The sequence below is a fragment of the Parus major genome, chromosome 1 (assembly GCF_001522545.3).
Source record: "Parus major isolate Abel chromosome 1, Parus_major1.1, whole genome shotgun sequence".
Classification (NCBI taxonomy): Eukaryota; Metazoa; Chordata; class Aves; order Passeriformes; family Paridae; genus Parus; species Parus major.
The window spans coordinates 86,142,611-86,162,845 of record NC_031768.1 but is presented as its reverse complement, the minus strand read 5'-3'; the positions used below and the strand labels follow the sequence as shown (position 1 = coordinate 86,162,845).

The 20,235-nt window shown below is 39.1% G+C and overlaps 1 protein-coding gene across 9 annotated transcripts in view; it reads right to left on the bottom strand.

The window, feature by feature from the left end:
- The window catches only part of TSPAN9 (tetraspanin 9), a 168,610-nt gene that overhangs the window by 78,094 nt on the left and 70,281 nt on the right, over window positions 1-20,235 (bottom strand). For 6 of the 9 annotated variants that reach the window (XM_033516761.1, XM_015642874.1, XM_015642884.3 and 3 more), the window contains one exon: window positions 13,851-13,930. The exons of 1 other annotated variant lie outside the window; for it this stretch is intronic. In XM_033516761.1, coding sequence (XP_033372652.1) covers window positions 13,851-13,913 — 63 coding nt within the window. In that variant the 5' untranslated portion in view covers window positions 13,914-13,930. Of the gene's footprint in view, window positions 1-13,850; window positions 14,785-17,125; window positions 17,145-20,235 lie in introns of those variants that run through there. 2 more of the 9 variants (XM_015642844.1, XM_015642827.3) reach the window with 2 other exon arrangements.

Sequence of the window (20,235 nt, the reverse complement as noted above, 5' to 3'; positions counted from 1 at the left end):
TATGGCATTGGAATAGGTTGGGGAGTACTCATTAAATCACTTGTTTATTATTCACACTACAGGAATGTGAGTTCTATTGGTAAAATGAATCAATCAGAGAGCAAAGAGCTATTCTCTGGAGTTTGCATTAATCAGCCCGACAAGCTGTCACTAAGGATTGGGTCAGGCTCATAGCACAGCATCCAACCAGTGGGGAAAAAAATCCCCGAGACGGCTGGAACAGGGAACAGTTCACCCATTTAAAGCTGTCCCCAGAGGCTTGTGTCAACCATTTATTACTGCTCACACACAGCTGCTGAAGCTTTTAAGTGAGAAACCTGCATTCTCGGACATTCCAGAACTGTGTGGAAACATGCTTGATCCCAGCTAGTTCTGGGAGGACAGGCAAGATGAAGTATCCTGAAAGAAATACTGCTGGGCTTTAATATAGCCCTCTGAAGAAAATGCATTCATGAACTTGGAAAAGGTCTAAAACTAGGACACATGTCAGAACAGATACACTGTTGGGAAACACTCAGAGCTGTCATGCAGTCTGCACTTCAATAAAAGGTTTTTAAAAAAACAACACTATTTTTACTGACTATTTTTCATACAAGCATATTGCTTTCAAGGTTTAGCTGTTGCTCAGACTCTCTCAATATAAGTCTAAAATATAAAGTATCAGTTAAGAGAATGTCACTCATGCGAATGCACCAAAAAATAGCTTTTTGGTTTTTTAAAAAACCCAAACAAAAACCCACAACCATTAACCTGCCCCACTCCCTACACTGCTGGTAAAAATCATGAACTCCTAAAATCTCATTATTGAGACAGACACTCTGTTAATGAGAATGAACATAATAGAGAATACAAGCACTAGCTGGGCTGCAGGAGCCCCAAACAGACCAGAAACGTGGAACAAAAAAAAAAGCAGTCAGCAGTTCTGATAATACTGTGAAGCCATGTAACACATATAGCAATGCATAAAATCAATACACTGCACCAGAGAACACCATCACACACTGCGGCCACTTGGATGGAGGAGTGATAAGATCAGTGCTTCTGTTCTTGTCAGCACTTGTGCCAACTGCACCCTCAAGCTGCATCGAGTTTAAAACGGAGCATGACCTACAGGGACAGAGCTGCAGGATGGGCTACAAAAATTGCTGAATAGCTCAAAGAAGGAGAAGTGGTTGAGCTGAAATGTACTTCAGGGGAGGCTGCCAGGGAAGGCAGTCCAGAGGGAAAAGCAATAAAAGGATGAGTGTCTAATTGCAGCGCTGTCGTATGAGTGCAAATGATCAGAAGTGAGGAAGAAAATCTTTCTGTCCTCACAACAGAGCTTCTCCATCTCACAGAACTCTACACAGAGTGCTGTGCATGCTGCCACTCTAAACTTGATGTTAAAAGCTACGCCACAGAACTACAGAAATATTACTGTAAGCATTTACATACAGCCTCAGGCAGCATTGGTAAAACTTTATCCTGTAGATCAAGAGATGTGATTACTCCACTCTACCCAGCACTTGTCAGACCACACTTGGACTACTGTACCCAGGCTTGGTCACCCCAGCTTCAAGAAATTCAACACCATCCTACATTGTTCCATCAAGACAAAAAAATGAATGCAGGTTGCTTCATGGAAAATTTTGGCATGGCTGTAAGAAAAACTGAAAACAAACTGAACTAATTGAAAACAAACATTGGATTAGATTACCAAGAGAAATGGTGGCATTTCTCTTGCTATAAATACTCAGCACGGAGCTTGACAGGGCCCTGGGTAACAAAAACTAAGGATTTCCCTTCAGCAGAAGGTTGGACCAGATGTTCTTTAAAGGTTCCTATGATCCCAGAGTTTTTTCTATGATTCCATGATCCAAACATATGTTATGCTATATGCACTGCTAAATACTACTTTTGCCATAAACTAATTTTAAATTAGATTTTTTCTGTTTTTTCTTTCCATTTCAGTAATAAAATAAAAATTAAAATAGTAATGACAAGGCAAATGGAGGATGGTTCACTGTTTTTCAGCATCTATTGAAATTAGAAAGCACAAGACATTGAAGGAAATACCCTTTCACAGAATATTTAATTAAACAAGTAGACTTTCTGCCAGAGAATTTAGGATAAATGGCTGAAAGGAGTTCATGAATTCATTCCATTCTTTTAGTCTCTGTTAAGGATTTTTTACCATATACTTTAAAAGGCAAAACACACTAACTTTTGGTCTGATCCGGTATATCAAATTTTGGACTTGAGCCTCATGTAAGGGAGATAAATCAATATACCAGAAGTCAAACATAGCAGTATTAAATTGTAACTCCACTATGGTTTATTTGGATCTTGAATTTAAATACTCAAAACAGAACCATAGAAATCCCACCACTAATAAGGCAAATCTTACCAAAATATTATGATTACTAAATCATGAAGCACAACAATTATCTATTTCAATTAAGCTATAAATGGACAAACACACTAAGAGACAAAACAAGAAAAAAAAATCCAGCAAAAGTATCAGGTTCCACTTCTACCTAAAAGCAGAAAGACAAACTCAAATTTCCAAAGAAAATGGGATTCCAACCTGCCAAAGCAACAGATAGCTCTGTCACCCCAAGACTGTACATCACAGCCACCTCCACAGGCATATTCTATTAACAGAGTACATAACACTTACCAAAAAAACCAAAAATAACAAACCAGGAGCAAATCTAACTCCAGCAATCTGGATTTTAGACTGCATCCTGTTAGACACAAAACCAATGTTGCACTGAGATATCCCAGCATCTTCCCAGATGCCGAGAGTGCAATGAAAGATCCCACCTGAGAGTCCTCTCTATATTCCACATGCTGAAAAAGCTGTTAGCACAGACATTGCTCAGGCAGTAAAAGACTAACATATGGCTTGAGGGGCTATGGAAAGTAGGAAGAAATCCTACTGCCAGTCATGCAACAACTCTACCTTCTGTAAGTGCTATATCCAATGTTAGGTTACTTATTAGTTATGGAATATATGTTATTTGCTGGTTTGGAGACATAAAAAAATATTACAATGAAATCAATAAAGAGAGATATCCCACAGCCAAGTCTTCACCTTATCTGGCATCCATTGGATGATAATATCAAGAAGAGACCTCCAGTTTACTCCACGACACTTTGCAGGTGGTGGGGAGGTTTAGGGTTTATGTTGTGTCATGAGAAAACTTCCACTCCTTTAGGTACTTCTGGATGTCAGTGGCACAATGCCAGACCTCTGAAGTACACAGCCAAATAAAAGGATGCTGTACCAGTCCTAAATCTGGTAGGAGTTTTGTGCCAGCAGACAACACTGCACAAGCATGTGGGGTTCCGAGGTGGCTTGGCTCTGAAGTCTCTCATAAGCCACATGGCACATAACAGATGGTTGGTTCTTAAGACACTTAGCAGGGACTTTAGGGATCCAGATTCAATTTCAGTTTAACTTTGTACAAGTCTCTTAGAAGGACATATCTACACCATGGATACAGACAGATATAAGCTGTCTCTGCCCAAGCTAATCTGGCAATGAAAGTGCAGCAGGACTGCTGCAGACACCCAAGCTCAAGGGAAGTGATCAGCAGGATTTCTGAGTTTGTCGGCATTGCCATGCACATCTCAGCACAAGCCTCTCCATGCTGAAGTCTGCTGCATGTGGACTTCTGCCCTGGTTTTGGCTGGGATACAGTGCTGTGTTTTGGATTTGGTGTAAGAATAACATTGATACGACAGAATCACAGAATGCCTTGGGTTGGAACGGACCATAAAGATCATCTAATTCCAACCACAATGCCATGGGCAGGGAACCAGGCTGCTCAAACCCCATCCAACCTGGCCTTCAACATCTCCAGGGATGAGAAATCCACAGCTTCCCTGGGCAATTTGCGCCAATGCCTCTCACTTGTTGCTGAGCAGTGCTTACCTTGACTCAAGGATCTTCAGGGTCTCATGCTCTGACAGCGAGGAGATACAGAAGAAGCTGGGAGAGAATGTAGGCAGGACTGGCCAAATGGATATTCCAGGCAATAGAATGCCATGCTCAGTATTTAAACTGCAAGGAGTCAGCCAGGAGCCATCAATCATTGCTCAGGGATGGGCTGGGCATCAATCAGTCAGTGGATGTACTGAACCTCACTTGGGGGTTTGGGGATTTAATTTATGTCTCTCTCTTTGTTATTTCCCTTTTAATTATAATTATCATTATGTAGTTATTGTTGATACTATATTTTATTTCTATTATTAAACTGCTTTTACCTCAACCCACTTACCTTTCTCATGATTCTCCTCCCCATCCCACTGGGGTAGAGGGGTGGGGAAATAAGCAAGCAGCTGTGTGGTACTGAGTTGCTGGCTGGGGTTAAACCTTGACAATATGCTAGTTCTGGTCTCTAATGGCTCTCAGCCTTCTACCCTGTGCTATAATGCAGACATTTTCTTTGTTTTGGTGTCTCAGCTTTCCATCTGTATCAGGAGGATAAAAGCACAGCCCATACTTACAGGGTGTCAAGAGGATAAATACATTAAGTGGTCCTAAGGCACTCTGGGATTAAGGCAACAGATGTAATATCAATTCCTTAAAGCAGTGAAAACAGAGAAGACGGGGCAATTGAAACTCTAAGGAAAGAGCAATTGAGAACATGAAGTTTATTTTTTTCTAATTTAACTGTGTCTCAGCATCCAGAGGACATTGCAATAGAAAAAGGGGAACTTTGGAACACAGCAATAACTTGATGAAAGGTAAAAAAGTGGGGGATGGGCACAGAAGTAAAGGATCATAAGATTCTTAACCATCAATTCAGTCTAAAACTACTATGAAATAAGACAAAAAAGAGATGTTTACATTTCTGAATTACAATCTATTCACAGACACCTCTCTTACCTGCTTAAGGGCATAACTAGTTGGAAACTCTCCAAGACAATACAGAAGAAGAAAGGAGTCTTGTGAAGAATCCATGCTTCTCAGCAGTGACACAGCGACTAACAAAATGCAAATATTCAGCAGCACCATTTAAAACAAAGTGTGCTTAATACATCAATTAAAAAAGCCTAAAAGAACAAACCTCTGATTCAGAAGGAGCCCTTCTAGTAAATTCCAATTCTCTAAGACAGCAAATTGAGGAAATTTGATTGAATAGTACAATGCAAATTATTTTCCCTCTGTTTCAATTTTTCATCATTTTAGCCTCAGTGATTGTACGCTGTGGTACAGAGATACAACTATGTAAGATGGAATTACTCCCAGTTAACTGCTTCCACTGCTAACCATTCCATACATTATCTGCAGAGTAAACTGCATGGTTTAAGTTTATATGCTTTGCAGCACATCCACAACGTGGTAGAAAAGTGCACACAAGCAACTAATGCATCTCTCTTAATGACTGGTAATTTGTTAAGCTGATGAACCCTACAGCTTATAGTCATCTGTTCATAATCTCATCTTCATCCATAGCCCATTATTGTCTTGTCTCAGTCTTCTTTATCATAAAAAAATTTAAAAACATTAAACCCTGCTTATTTTAGTAAAAAAAAAAAAAGTACTTACCAGTCACAGCTCAATACATTGTTAGAAATTAATAATTCTGTAGCAGATGATTATCATACCAGTTTCTGCTGGTTTTTATTCCTTGCAGCAACTCTCAATACATGTCATACACTTTTAAGAATCAACTATAATGTGATCATTTTCTACTGCAGACCTATAATTTGTACCTACAGCAGTACAAATTGTACCAGAATGCACATAAAACAGAAGTATGGGGAAATCCACAATAGAAATAAAAAAGATACAAATTCAGTCTCTGATGCTTCATGATTTGCCACTCTTATATGGGAAGAAAGACATGTACAGACTAGTTTAATGTATTTTCAAAACTATCCCTGCTGCATTGATTAGAAACAGTAACTAGGGGTTTTCATTCAGGAGTCAGAAGACAAGATTAGCAAAAGGAGCTTGAAATGAGGACCAAGTAAATTCAACATATTCCAGAGGGTACAGAGTTCTTTCCCTACTAAAGCAAACAATATTTTTAAACACTACTAATTATTTTGATTCTGAAAAGTTAATTCTCATCTCCTACATTTAACAACAAAAACATAGCAAACACAACGAAGCAAAGAAAGAAATAAAAGAAATGGCAAACTAGTCTTCCTGTGCTTCAGCTTCCATCCTTTTCCAAGGGGTAGTCATCAGCTCTGTTCCCAGACAGCACAGAGCTTCTGGATGAGAGAGAAGAGACCCAGCAAGTTAACTGCAGACCCAAACACTTAAAGATGGGTTTGGGTTGCTTAATAAGACTATAGGGACTTGTCTGCAGCTTGATTAAGGAAAACAACAGAGTGACTGGATGCTCTGTAACCCTGTGGAGAAGCTAGCCCTGGCTGCATTACCTGAGCAGGGATAAAGCTACTGGCCAGGGTATCAAGTTTGGAAAGACAGTACTGAAGATGAGCTGTAGATGACTTCTAAAATTCAAATTGTCAGCAAATTCCATGAATATTCACAATCCTTGCTATACTGGATACAATAGTTAAATGAAGAAGGTTTGGATAGCCATGTGAACTTTGGCCCAGTTCAATAAAGGCAGCAGGAAAGAACAATCATTCCAGTCAAATTTCCAAACAACTGGAAGTTCAATTATCTCTGCTGAATAAATTCAGCAATTTAAATTGCTCCTAAGCAGCAAGGGACCGAGCTAAATGGGGATCTGAGTTGATTTAAAGCTAATTTGTGTCAGAAAGTTCTGAAATGGCTTTCAGTTCAGTGTCTGCAGTCATTTCTATAAACTGGTATTAAAACTCTTAAGTTTTATGTGAGAAGCCCCCAATAGGCTCAGCAAACATTCACTGTCTAATAACACACCTTCAGACACATGAGGTCCCTTCCCTTTGTTTAGGAGGTGTGGTTTATTTATTTCTGCAAGATATTTAAAGCAAAGCCCAACATAAACATCCAAATTCTTCCTTTTGCTTAGTTTTCATAAGTTGTTGAAAGGCTGGGAAATTTTACATTTTACAAACACAGAGGACCTATAATATTCCATAATAGCTGTGGTTCCATTAGGAACATCCCAACTATGTGTACAGCAAAACCCTAATAAACTACACTTTACTTTGCATAAACTAGAATGCATCCTCCCATTTTTTCTACCCAGGTCTCCTTCTGTGTCAGCAGTGTTTAAATAAACAAATTAGATGCCTCCTTGGACAGCCAGATAATGGAGTTACAAGCTCATCCTCTACTCACACGAGAAAGATTATACCCCTTTGGATGGGCCTCTTACAGACCTACTTACCTGGGGGGTAGCAGTAGCAAACAAAAAGGGACCCTGCTAACCAAGGCCCTACCAAGTGGCTTACTGAATGGGTCTAGGAATGCAGAATTAAGCAGGAAATATCACTGTTATTACCCTTATTCAAAATTGAGAATAAGTCATCGCTTTATGGAAACTTGATACATTCTTATTTTTACAGTTAGGGGAGTTGAAACATAGAAGGCTGAAGAAATTTATTTAATGTCATGCACAGATTTGTTTAATGTCATCCTCATGTCCTCAAAGGATACGAGGAACAGAACCTGAGTCATATGTTTTAAAGAAAGATTTAACTCTGGGAGTACAAGGATGCAGGGAGAACTGGAGGGGAGGAATTTGTTTTCCAACTTGAAATTCTTACTGTACTTCTCACCTTCAATGACCATAAACCTCCTCATGTACAAATGAACAAACTGTCCAACAGGCCACATTACAACAGTTGTGTACAAGTCTGCTTGAGTGATGAATCAACTCGTTATTTATCCAAAATAACAGACACAAATGGCTCTCACACCTACCTACAGCTAGAATTAAAATGCTTCCACACTGAAGGAAAACCAAAATAATTTTAAAATCCCCCACGCCTAAAAAAACCTCCAAAACAACCTAAATAAAGTGTTATTATAGTGTTAGCAAAGAATAGTGAGAGGAACACTGCAAAAAATGCCATATCTCATGTCTTGCCTACAAGTTCAAACAGCTTAGACCCTAAAATGAGGTACGAGGCCCTCACTACCCAGATTAACTAGTGTAACTCAGCTCTCAAGCAAACCTCAATATTTTAAATTAAAACTAGTCTCAGGTCTCCAATAATGTTTTAATATTACTCTGTAATGTCATCATGCTGTTACAAATGGACTTCATTTACCTCACATTCATTAGGACACCACACTGTTTGAACTCAATATTACCTTTCCTTCTCTTCCCAGTCAAAACATTGTCATGCTAAAACGTTTATCTAATAGTTCTCTCCCACAGAGGTGCATGTTTCCATAGGGACACCAACAGTGCTATACCATTTGGAGAGGAAACTAAAACTAATAGCTGGGATCTTTTCACAGCTTTTCAAATCCCTATCAGGAAAAAAAAAAAAAATAAGATTTCTCCTGCTAATGTCACTGAAAACATTAGCTTTCCCAGAATTCACTATCTTGCTGGTTTCTCTTGGGGTTTTGTTGGCTTTTTGATGTGGGGCTGTTTTGGGGTTTTTTTTGGGTGGGGGGAGGGGTTGTTTATTTGGGATTTTTCTGTTTGATTCTGGTTGATTGGTTGGTTTTGGATAGTCTTATTTTCACAGAATTGCACCGCAACTGCCACCACACTTCTGTCATTAGAGTGAAAATACAACAGAAGTAAATATCCCTATTATGTCAAGAGACAAGCATCCCAGAGTCACTCACTGCCCCTCTTTGTCATTATCCCCTGTGTAAGAAAATGGGGACTATCAGATAATGCAGCCAGCGGGAGGGCAACAAAAGAGAGAGAAATTTAATGTGTGTCCTTTCCAAAGCTGTTTGTTGTTAGCAATTTTGTTCTGATTTAAGGGACAAACTGTCCACCCCTTTTAAACCTCAGGGATTAATTTTCAGTTATTTGTAGGGACAGAGTCTCTTCACATGATTTAACTGTCTGTTCAACAGGCTCAGTTAGGTATTAAAGCTTTGTACTTCAAACTAAACAGTGCACTATATAATTTATTCTAGTTTGGCATAAATAAGTATGGATTACCTTATGCAAACCATTCTAAAGTTGTCAGCTGCTTTACAGTACCCAAGAGTTTTGACAGGAGCCAGACCCAGAGAATGGACATGTTCCCTCTCTTTTAATATGATCTGAGACTTTAGTAAAAGTGACCTGCATGGCTGCTGTCTTTATGCTCATTGATAAATGCACAATATTGGTTTTAATCTACAGAAAAAATAATTAATTACTCCTGCTGTAACATTAAATTGCACAAATAATGAAGAAAAATATTCTCCAGGAGCAACAGTCTTTATTCATTATTATAATTACAGAGCCATCAAGGAAAAATTTGCTGTATTTGACTTTTTGCTGCTCCTGCTGGACTAGCAAGTTTCCAGCCCATATTTTTCTTTTCTATGCTTCTGTTTCAGTAAAAGGAAAATGCTAGTAAAAATTTTACTTTGAAAGTAAATATTAAAAAACTGAATGTGTATATTTGACTCCACTGAAATTAGATAAATTATAGGTTCTGCTTATAATTTCTGTTTTTAATTATAACATTAATACACAGGTATTATTCTTACTGATTTTTTTTTAGTAGCTTAAAATTAAACATTTTAAACCAAAAAATACCATTAAGGATTTTCTTGAAACAGAGAAGATCAGACTTAATAATCGTGCCATACAGCTCCTAGTAAAATGCATTTTGTATTAAAATTAAGCAATAATAAAAATGATCAAGATGTCTATTATGAATGATTATGTATGCAGACTCATTAGCCTAAGTTAAATTAATAGAACAAGACAAAACGTAACCATGACCATTGACTGCTTGCAAAGTTCCCTAGTGGATTTTTGGTAACTTATGCCAGTCATTTCAATATTTCCCTTTTAAGACCATATGAAATTCTCATTTCATGACTGATTTTTTTTTTAATCTTGTTTCATAGAACTTCTTTTTTATAACCAGTAATATCTTCTGATACATTTTGTGAAAATAATTATTGTAATCCTTTTCTCTAACAATGAAGTGAAATCTCCCTTAGAAAGACATATACCCTAAGGTTTATATTTCGTGATTACCTTCCTTGACAATTTAGCTGCCATCTGTAGAAGCAAAAATCAATACTTTACTTCTTCTGCACAGCAGTATCATCTACTTTGCAATCTCTGCATGTTTGCACATAAATATTCTTGAAGGCAAACTAAATCAATTAACATTTGTAGTTGTCCATCCAGTCCCTTTGCAAAACGTATTATGCACTTAGGATGAATTCAGTGTAAATCATCATCCTAGCCACACAATTAAATACTTTAAGCTTCCTTAACCCTCAGCTCAGACTTTCCTAATCTCTGAAAGAAAGCAATGCCAGATGGCCATGAACAACTGTTAAGAATCAGAGGGACACAGAGAAATACCTGGAGCTCTCAGTAATTCAGTGGAGAAACACCTTCTGTTCCAACTTACTGCTAGGCCTCACTTAGACAAATTTGCTTTGTATAACTCGTAGGTCATCCTTCCAGGTTAACTAATACACATGCTAGTAATCTTCAAAAGCTGTATTTTCTTGTCATGAGTCAAATTCACAGACACTGAATTTTTGCTCCAACTCTTGGTTGTAATTATCACAGTGACAGCATGCTGGCTACAAACAGTAGAGAGAATCCACTAACTACTGCACTTCTCCATCACTTCGAAACATGCAAGTGTGTGTAAGTATCTATGTATATGCATTAAAATAACTAAAATGTATTTTATGTAAAAATAATGTGTGTAATCTATAATATTCACATACAATTATATAGGATTATATCAAATCTATACGAGTTAGCTGCAAGGCTGAAAGAGTAGTAGAGCTCATTGGCCCATGAGGCACAGATTAGGCCCCATTTCTCTGCCTCAAGAAGAAACGATGGAGAAAAGTTCCTCTTTTCCTACAGAAGAACACCCTCCTCTGAGCCAACATTAAGAATCATTCCAGACAATCATGCCCAGCATGCCGGAATGCCAAAGGACACCTCCTGTGTTCATTTTCAGAGGAAGCATCTCATAAGCACCATTTTATATGGTAACAGTGTGGAAGTGGTCTCCTCATCTCTGAAGACCAGGAGCCTCATTCTACTTTAAATTACAGTTCAGGAAATTTCATGTTTACAAATGAAGCTTCTCTTTTTAAAAATAAATCACCTTGCATTATGAAAGATGATAGTCACTGCTCAAGAGCAGGCCACAGCTTCACAGTTTTGGACTTGGGTTTCTTAACAGAAATTCAGAAGGAAGCAGTGAGAACAGGCAAACCTGGGAATGGAAAAAGAAGGTTAAGAAGAAAGATAGGACTGAAACAGCAGGGAGTGCTTTCAGGGCAGGGCAGGAGCAAAGGGCGCTGGCAGAGCTGTGTGAGGAGTCCAGTGCTGGGCTAGCAGGAGTGAGAGATGCTGCAGGTGCACAGCATCAGCAAGGAGCACATACAGAGCCAAACATTCACAACCTCTCAGACAGTCATGGTGGAACTAGTGGAGGTTCCAGGTATGAAGCGAGGTGCAGCCAACTACAGAACACATGTAGTGTAGTGTGCTTCATTCTAGTTGCATATCCATGAGCCAAAGGATAATGTTATTCATTTGAATCTCTCAAACAATAAAATAGCCCAACCAAAAAAAGGAAGACTACAGCAAAACTGGAAGAATGCATGGGAACATCATTCTGGCTTGCAAAATTGAGTACAGGACAGCTACAGTGAAGAAAGAGGGACTTCTGAGCAATTTAAACCAGGCTGAAGGATCGCATGTCAATTGTAAACTACTCTGAAAAGTACCTGATATCTTGCATTTAGCATTTTTTAATAACCTTTCATATTTACCAGGCCAGAGCATTATTTTCATTCTGAATAGCACAGTTCACACAAAAAAAAAAGATGCATCTTCAGAATACTGGATAGAGATGTGGTGATAAAGTTTAGTAACAGAAAGAAAAGTGATTTAAGCCTCACAACAAAAGACATGGTAAGGAGAGCGTGAAGGGGATTAAGAGGTAAGAGTAAGAACTGAAGAAGAACAGGACACCAGAGAACTGTTCCAGATGGTAGGCTAGTTTTAACCTAAGCAGCAAAGTGTTTGTATAAAAGTCCAGTGGGAGCTGAGCAGACAGAGATGAGCACACAGATGAAGTCTGAAATGTTCTTGCAAGTTCAAGGAATGGAAAAAATGGGCTCTGAAGGTCTGATGCAGAGTCAAGAAAATTGCTGCTTGGGAAGAAGAAAAAAATCAAAGAAAGATGTTGCATCTAAGAAGGTGAGGAGTAAGAGACACCTACATAACAGATCACAGAGGACATGAGTAATGAGGCCAGATAAAAGCTTTTCTAAAACTAGTCACCACATACAGATATGGAAAAAAAATAGTTCAAGGTGTCGAAGTAATGCAGCATTGAGTCAAATAGCCAGTTTGATATAAATATGGTGTGTTTAAATTTATTTATTCCAAAAATATTTATGGTAACTTTCTAGTAGGGTATGTGTACAGAAAAAAAAAAAAAATTAAAATCGTAAGTAAACTTTGATGAGATGTTCTTCACTGATCAGTTCTATTTTTCCATTTCAGTAAGATGCCCACAAGTTCAGTAATAGTAGGATTTCAGTCTGTTACTGATAAAAGCTCACTGTTGCGTGAGCGGTTCAACAGTGTACCAAATCTCCCATTAACTCTTGCTCTTAGAGGTTATTTCAGTAAGTGGGTCAAGATAAACAAAGAACCTGCTAGTAAGGCTCCTAATTTGAACAATGATATCTGTAGACCATTGAACTAGACTATTTGAACTAGACTGCTAATGCCCCTTTTTCCAAAATAAATCCCAGGATGTTGTTTTCATTTATTTATGAAGCTTACTGTATGTTTCTGGATCACAGCCATGAATGGTTTTGTTCATGTGCCCAAGCTTTGTAACCACCAGGAAAGCAGTGACCTTTGCTTTCAAACTAAGCAAGCCATTTCATATTGGGTTATATACATGAATACTCAGTATTTCAATTAGCCTGTGATTTCCTTAAAAATGCTGTACTGAAGGATGCTTAGCTGGCACATGACTTAACTTTTCCTCTCTCCCTTGTATATGACAATACTTTGCTCAAAGTAGCAATTACACTTTTAACTCGCTGGCTGAAACATTCATTGTTACAACTCCTCACGCCTCTTGGCTGATGGAGGAAAATCAATTTTGATCCCTGAGAAGCAAGTGCAAGTCTCCAACTTCACACACCAATGTGTACAATTGTAGCTGAAACTGAATCCAGATTAATTCACCATTCCAGGCATTTTGCATTTGTGCCGAGACCTTAAGAGGTCAGAACATACATGATTTACTGTTTTTAATTGGAGAAATGGGACAGAACTTCCTTCAAATGAAAAAGCGGTTTGTCAAATGAAGTTTACACAAAGCAAATGAGATTTATGGTGACAATGAAAATATACGCTAAAAATTAACCTTCAGCTTTTTGCCAAACATGTATTACAACAGAACACAACAATCCAGCCACTGCAGGATTTTAATGCTACAATAATTCTGGTCTTCCTTAAAGGGCAACAATTCTGCTCTTTCTTAGATAACCCAGTTCAAAGCACATTAGAGAAGCAAGTCTGAGCAATTAGAAGCCAAACTACAGTAACCAGGTAGCAATAAAAATACAGAAAGCATGTGCATTTCCCAATAGACACAAGTTTAACACTGAAAATATTCCAAGCAGGTATGAGAGAGAGGGAGGGGAGGAGAGAACTTACTGTACTGCTTCAAAGATGCACTATACACATAATGCAGCAGTACAGGATACACTAACAGATGAAGGCAACTGAAAAGGCAGTACTCACCCAAAATATTAAATTGAAAAGGAACATCATGTATTTCAAACAACACAGGCAGCCTCTTGCCATGTTGCACTTCTTAAATTCTAAAAGGAAAACAAAGGATAGATCCAGGTAAAAGACCACGTATTTGCTGCCTTTGGGTGCACTGTATTTTTCACTTTTTACGCCAGTTCCAGTCCCAGCGCCGGTCCCGGTTCCGACCCCAGTGTGGCTCTGTGTGCGTGATCCGGTTGTACCATAGAAAGCTCCTGCAGTAAAACCTCGACCAAATTGCCTCCCTGAGGTAGAAGGTTTAGCAAAATCTGAGTCTTTGCTATCCAAAGATGGACTCCGGTGAATTGAAGAATCCTCACTACTTGACTTCTCCATGATCTCTCTTTTCACAGTTGTCAGATTTAATGTATAGCATCTCTCAGCATTAAATGCAGTGCCTTGCAAATGCCACAGTGCGCTACGAGCTGTCTGTGTTTTGCTTCTCTTTTTCTTCGTACATAAATCAGATAATCACTGCAGAATTTATTCACTGCATTGTTGCTGGGTTTATTTTTTTATAGCAATGTAGGCTGTACTCTGTCTGTCTGAAGCAGGGATTTATACATTAATATCCCATGCAAGAGCACACTCATGATTTATCTCGATGAATCAGTTATGCAGAACTTTGATTTTTATTAAAAAGAGCCATAAGCTCTTCCTCTGCACCCCTAGTCTAGAGTCCTCTAATCTATAGGCAGCAGATGGTCCTCGCATCCATTTCCAAAAAGCTTCTGCAGTACACCTGGGAGACTCTCCTCGAGCCGGAGCACTTTCCCTGCTCTCAGCTTCCCTCTCTGTGTCTCTCTGACTCTCTCTCTCACACGCTGTCTCTTTTCTTTCCACCCATTTGCAGTGTCTCATTCAGTAACCAGCTACCGGAGCGCACTCTGTGTTTCACTGCTGTTGCCGTGAAATCATCAGCAACTGCAACCACTGGGCATTTCCCACAGAAATCCCTGACCTAACTATCGAGTAATAAATCCGCCCTCCTGCTCGCCCCTCCCCTCTGCTTTCCGTCAGGCCAGTTAGCAGAAGCCTTCTCCTCCAGGACACGCCTCCATGACATAATATCTTTAATAGGATTAGAATTACTCTTGACTATACAAGTGCACAACAGAAAATCTCTTTAAATGTCAAGTACTGTTTAGCTGTTTACGCGCTAGAACCGTAAGACAGCGATATTCCTTCGATGCGATAAAATACGGGAAAAGTATGGATTAGACAGGTGCTAACCTCTTTCTGCTCGTTAACCGTGACTTACATTTTTTTCTGGCTTAAACAAGTCCCACGGGACAAGCAGCGGGAATAGGCTGGCACCCAGCACCCAGTGCCTAGGCACACATCTCAGCTGCACATGCACATAACGCGACACCATCACCTGAGATATAATTAACCAGAAGCGGAAAAGCAGAGCTGCCGCCTCTTACGAGGTCATCATTCAATTCTTCAAACTCCTGAAATGTAAGGGGATCCGAGCCTGCAGCTCTTTACACGCTGTTTAACAAGTACATCAGGGATTCTTGTTGTGTACAGCAATAAGCCATCTTACATCACAGGTCGTCTGTGAACTAGAAACACTGACCCAAATGCCACCTTTCTTTCCTACGGAGGAGCGCAACACGCCCGCTAGGACTCGGAAGCAGGGAGGGCACGGCCGTGCACGTGTGCCTGTGCATAGGCATGCCAGTGCCTGGAGGGGAGGAGGAGAAACACTTCAGGTCACTCCTCCTCGTACTTCCAAATTTCTCATTTGGTCATAAGCGCAAAAGCAGCGCAACGATGGTGCAAAGTGCTGCAGCAGATCCAAAATGCAGGTTATTCTTTCCTTTGTGTAAAGAAAGAAGCCACATTAGGGGGCCGCTGTGAAAGAAATACAGCTACCAGGAAAAGCAAAATTCTATGCAGTTTTTAACTGAACTCTCCACATGCTCATTAAAATGCACTGTTAATGGTTATATCAAGATGTCTTTGAAAATAGACAATATAACATTTATTCAATCTATGGCCAAAAGCCTCTAAAGATTCTGTAATTTTTATGTAACATCAGAATCAACACCCTAAAGCAGTGATGTATCTTTCTTGACAGGCTTTTTCCACTAAAAGATCCCTCCACCAATAAAGTACATGAAATGCCCAGTATTTCAATGTGTAATCTCTCTCTCTCACCTTTTCTGCTCTAAAATAGGATTTTAAACAACAGACAGGTCCAAGCCCATATCAACTATGTTCACTTTGCTTTTTAAAAGTAATTTCAAAGCTCTCTGCATCAAATGTGTCCATCAGAAAGACAACTGCAGGGTGACTGCTCAGCACTGTGTGCACAGCAGAAAAAGTTACACACAAAACACCCAAGTAAAAAAAGATCAATTATCATTGACCAAAGTAGAATGGGAATTACTATATATGTCTACAGTGTACATACAAACTTCACCATAAGCAGCTATCAAGAAGCAATGTTCACAGCAAAAACCATGGAAGCAACTTGCAGGTCACGGCCAGGAACCTGCCTCAAACACTGGAGCCTGCAGAATAACTCACATTGAAACACAAGGTAAATGTCTGAGTATGGATTTAGAAGACTGAAAAAACTCTTGTTTGAAATTCACTTACTGGAAGTGTAAAGTTGTACCACTGCAAACCAATGCTGCAGCTAGATATTTTCAGTGGTTTTCACTTGTCATACAAAACTGAGCTCTCAGCCAAAAAATTTTGAGAACACACAAGTACTTCAAAGCATTTTTAGCTTTTTAGTTTTTGTACCCTTTGGTTTGCCATAAAAGTTACACTGACTTAGACTAGCTACAGAAAAAAAAAAAATAATTGCTGTGCACTTGTGAAAATTAATGCAATATAAATATTTGCCTTCCCATTGAAAGTACATGACAAAAATAATTAATCCACCCTCCTCAAGGTTAAAAAATTAAAATAATATTCTGCAATAAGTAAAAAAATTTCACTAATACTCTAATAGTTTGTAAATAGTGGAAACTTTCTACTGGTGGTTAAAAAAAAACCAAAACAACTGTATCTCCAACCTTTTTTTCCCAAGTTTTCATTACTAGACCTTATTGAAATTTTCCAGTTTTCTATTTTTACCTCCAAATACTACAAAATACTCATTTACTGCACCATTACCTCTAATGTATTAAGAGATCTCCATGACTGGTCTACAGCACAATTTGTACTTCAGAACAGTCCCAATCAAAGACACACATAAAGCCAACAGACAGCTTAAAAATCCAGACCTGAGCAACCAGCAGTGGGGAAAAACACGTTCCAGATCAGCCTCTCCTCCTGCTGTGTAGCAAAAAACATATGACTCTCTTATGGTTATGCTGTGGCCACCAGGGAGACTTTACAAGCCTCAGTAACCTTCAGCCACTTGAACGTGCAGCCACGGAGCATCTTTATAGATTAGAAGCCACTTCCTGCAGCTGCAACTCTAACTCAGTGTTCAGGTAGCTCAGTTGATAAACCACACAGGGCTGCTTACTTGATGAAAAAACAAATGGTGAAAAAGCTGTAAGCAGTCCATCCAGCTGTGTTTTGACCAGCCATTGCACTCAACTTTGCCTGACTGAGACTTCAGCAGAAGGTGTTGCTGTGTGGCAACAGCACCTTTCAGGGTCCCACTCAACAGCATAACCTCAGCATGAGGACAAACACATTTTGCTTCACGACAGATCTTACCTCTGTTTAGTAATCAGGGCATGAAAAACATTCAAAAGCTCACTCTGTACTTCATTAATGTTTGATTACTGAATCACAGAATTTTGTTGCTGAGTGATGCCTTCACATCAAGAAAATAATTTCAGTCCCACGTGTATATGCCTGGGACAAGGCAATAAACATCAATCCACTGCATTTAAATGGCTCTTCCAAATATTAAGGGTAAAAATTTAGGCCACTTTCATAGCCTAACACCATAGGGTATTAGGTAGCAGTTATGGAAATCAATGTCACAATGGATGTAGCCAAAAAATGGAAGGGAAAGGTATTAATAATATGATAAAAAAACACAGGCTGGCTCTCCTACTGAAACTGATTTGTTTGTTTCCCTCCTAGGAACAGTGTACCATAGTCTTCAAAGCACACATCCTAGCATCTTCATTTCTGAGTGAATTTCACAAATTATTTAATCTTTTTTCCCATCCTGTAGTTTAATCTCACCAGAGCTTCAGTGCCATTACACCCAACTACAGTGCTCCTGAACTCCTCTCTTTGTTCCTGCCCTCCTCCACTGTTTTTGCACAACTGGCTCGTGGAATCGTGCTGCAAACAGCAAAAGCTGTTTATAAACATAAATATAAACATATTTATAAACACAGATTTTAAAATACATTATACAGATATAAAAAGATATATCAGTAATATAGAAAAAAACTAACTTATTTTCCCCCTTTTAGAAGTTTCAAAGCAATTCTACTTGACATTCCCCTTCAGTGAGCTTGCTGACACAGTGAAAGGGAGAGGGACTACAACAGGCAAGAACAGGAAAAAATACCGAAGGCTGAGCAAAAATATCTTAAGCTTTTGCTGTGTCTCCCTTGATTCCTGAAAATTAAATATGAAACTCTAGGGCTTTTTAAAAAATAAAAAACAAAAACTCCAGTCACCACGGAGCACAAGCAATTTTACACCTTATTATATATTTTATCTTGCAATTTCTATTAGGTAGGATAATGCTACTGTCCCTATTTTGAATATGGAGAACTCAAGGACCAAGATGTTTGCTGAGAATGAATAGGAAACTGCTGGCAGAGGAGCAAACCAAACCTGTGCCTCTCACATCCTCAGCTAGTTCACCAACCACTGCACCATTCTCAAATTAATTATTTTTGGAATCAGAAGTTTTAGTAACCCTGCCACATGACTACAGAACAATACTGAGCCCTGCAGAGAGATGTACAAATGCATATGCTACCAAGTGTTCAAAGGATATGGTTCTTAAATTCAGTATTTTCTTTCAAATTATATTGACCAGGAATTTAATTTTACAAGCCTTCCTCCAGGTACATTAGATAGGCAAAGAACAGAGATTGCTGAGTATAAATTCAGTGACTACATCTTTCCAGTCACTGCTCTGAATCCTGGAAGTCCATGAAAAGGAGGTATGGAACAAGAGTTAAAAATAATATCTTAAACTGACATACAATTGCATACAGCTGAAAGCTCAGATTAAAAAAAAAAAACCAAAAACCAAAAAAAACCAAACCAACACTGATTCTGGAATAAGCTTAAAGGGAAAAGAATGTCCAAAAGAAAAGAACTGAAATTAGGATCACATGAGAGACAAAACCATGGGGTTTCAGGTCTTCCATGTTCTTGGTTCCATGCCAAAAATTTACAGACTCCAGCAAGCTAAAATGCCTGGAGTTCTCGGATCGTCTAAGGCTGCAGAATTTATGACCAAAAATCTGGATGCTCTGACAGTTGTAATGCACATCCTGGGGCCCTCCAAGCTCCAGCTTGGATGTTGTAAATCCAAAGTATTCTGCTGATCATGGGTTTGGACAAAAACAAGGTAGATTCTTTGTGTGGTAGACAAGTTTTGAAATCTGCCTGTGTTTTTTAGAATTAAATAGCCCAAGCCACATTTAACCTTTGAGACACTTTCATCTTCCACACAGAACTACAGTAACTTCAGTTTTGGAGCCTCCAATCTCTGATCACAGATTATTTAGAGCCTATATGAACAGCTTGTTTGATACGAAAGAAACACTAGCAAGCGTTCAGAGAAGAGTGGAATGCACACTTAGTTTCCCTATTTGTATTCTCTTATGGTCAGAAAACCACCATTTCCTTTGGTGCTTAGTGGACAGACAGCTGATGGAGGGAGAAATTGGATTCATTAAGAAACAGGTTTACTCACAGCCAGTGCCTGTGATCTGGCCAGCAAACAATCCCAATGTTTTGTGAGAGACAACAACCTCATGCCCTTCTCTCTTCACCTTCTAGCACAACCAAAAGCATCCGAAAGGCATCGCCTGAGCCTCAATTCCTCCTGCAGAAGAAAGCCAGCTCCAGAGGCAAGGTAAAAGGATCTGGGATAGGTAAATATGCATACAGCATAAGCTGGAAAGAAAATCAGGATGCTCAGATGGATTTTTAGAGGCTGAACTCCATGTTCTGAGACTCCACCTAGCACTGCCATGGCCAAAGAAAAAGGAGGCCTTGCAGAGAGACAGGAGTGGGACAGCACTCCAGGATGCAGGAACTGAGTGAAGGAGCACCCCAGAGGAGGCACAGAGTTTGCAATCTGTGCATAAAGAATCTTTTCTTAGAGATACAGGAATTGAGTGTCTAGGCACTTCAATCCAACACCCACCTCCATTAGTCCTGAATTCACCAAGAG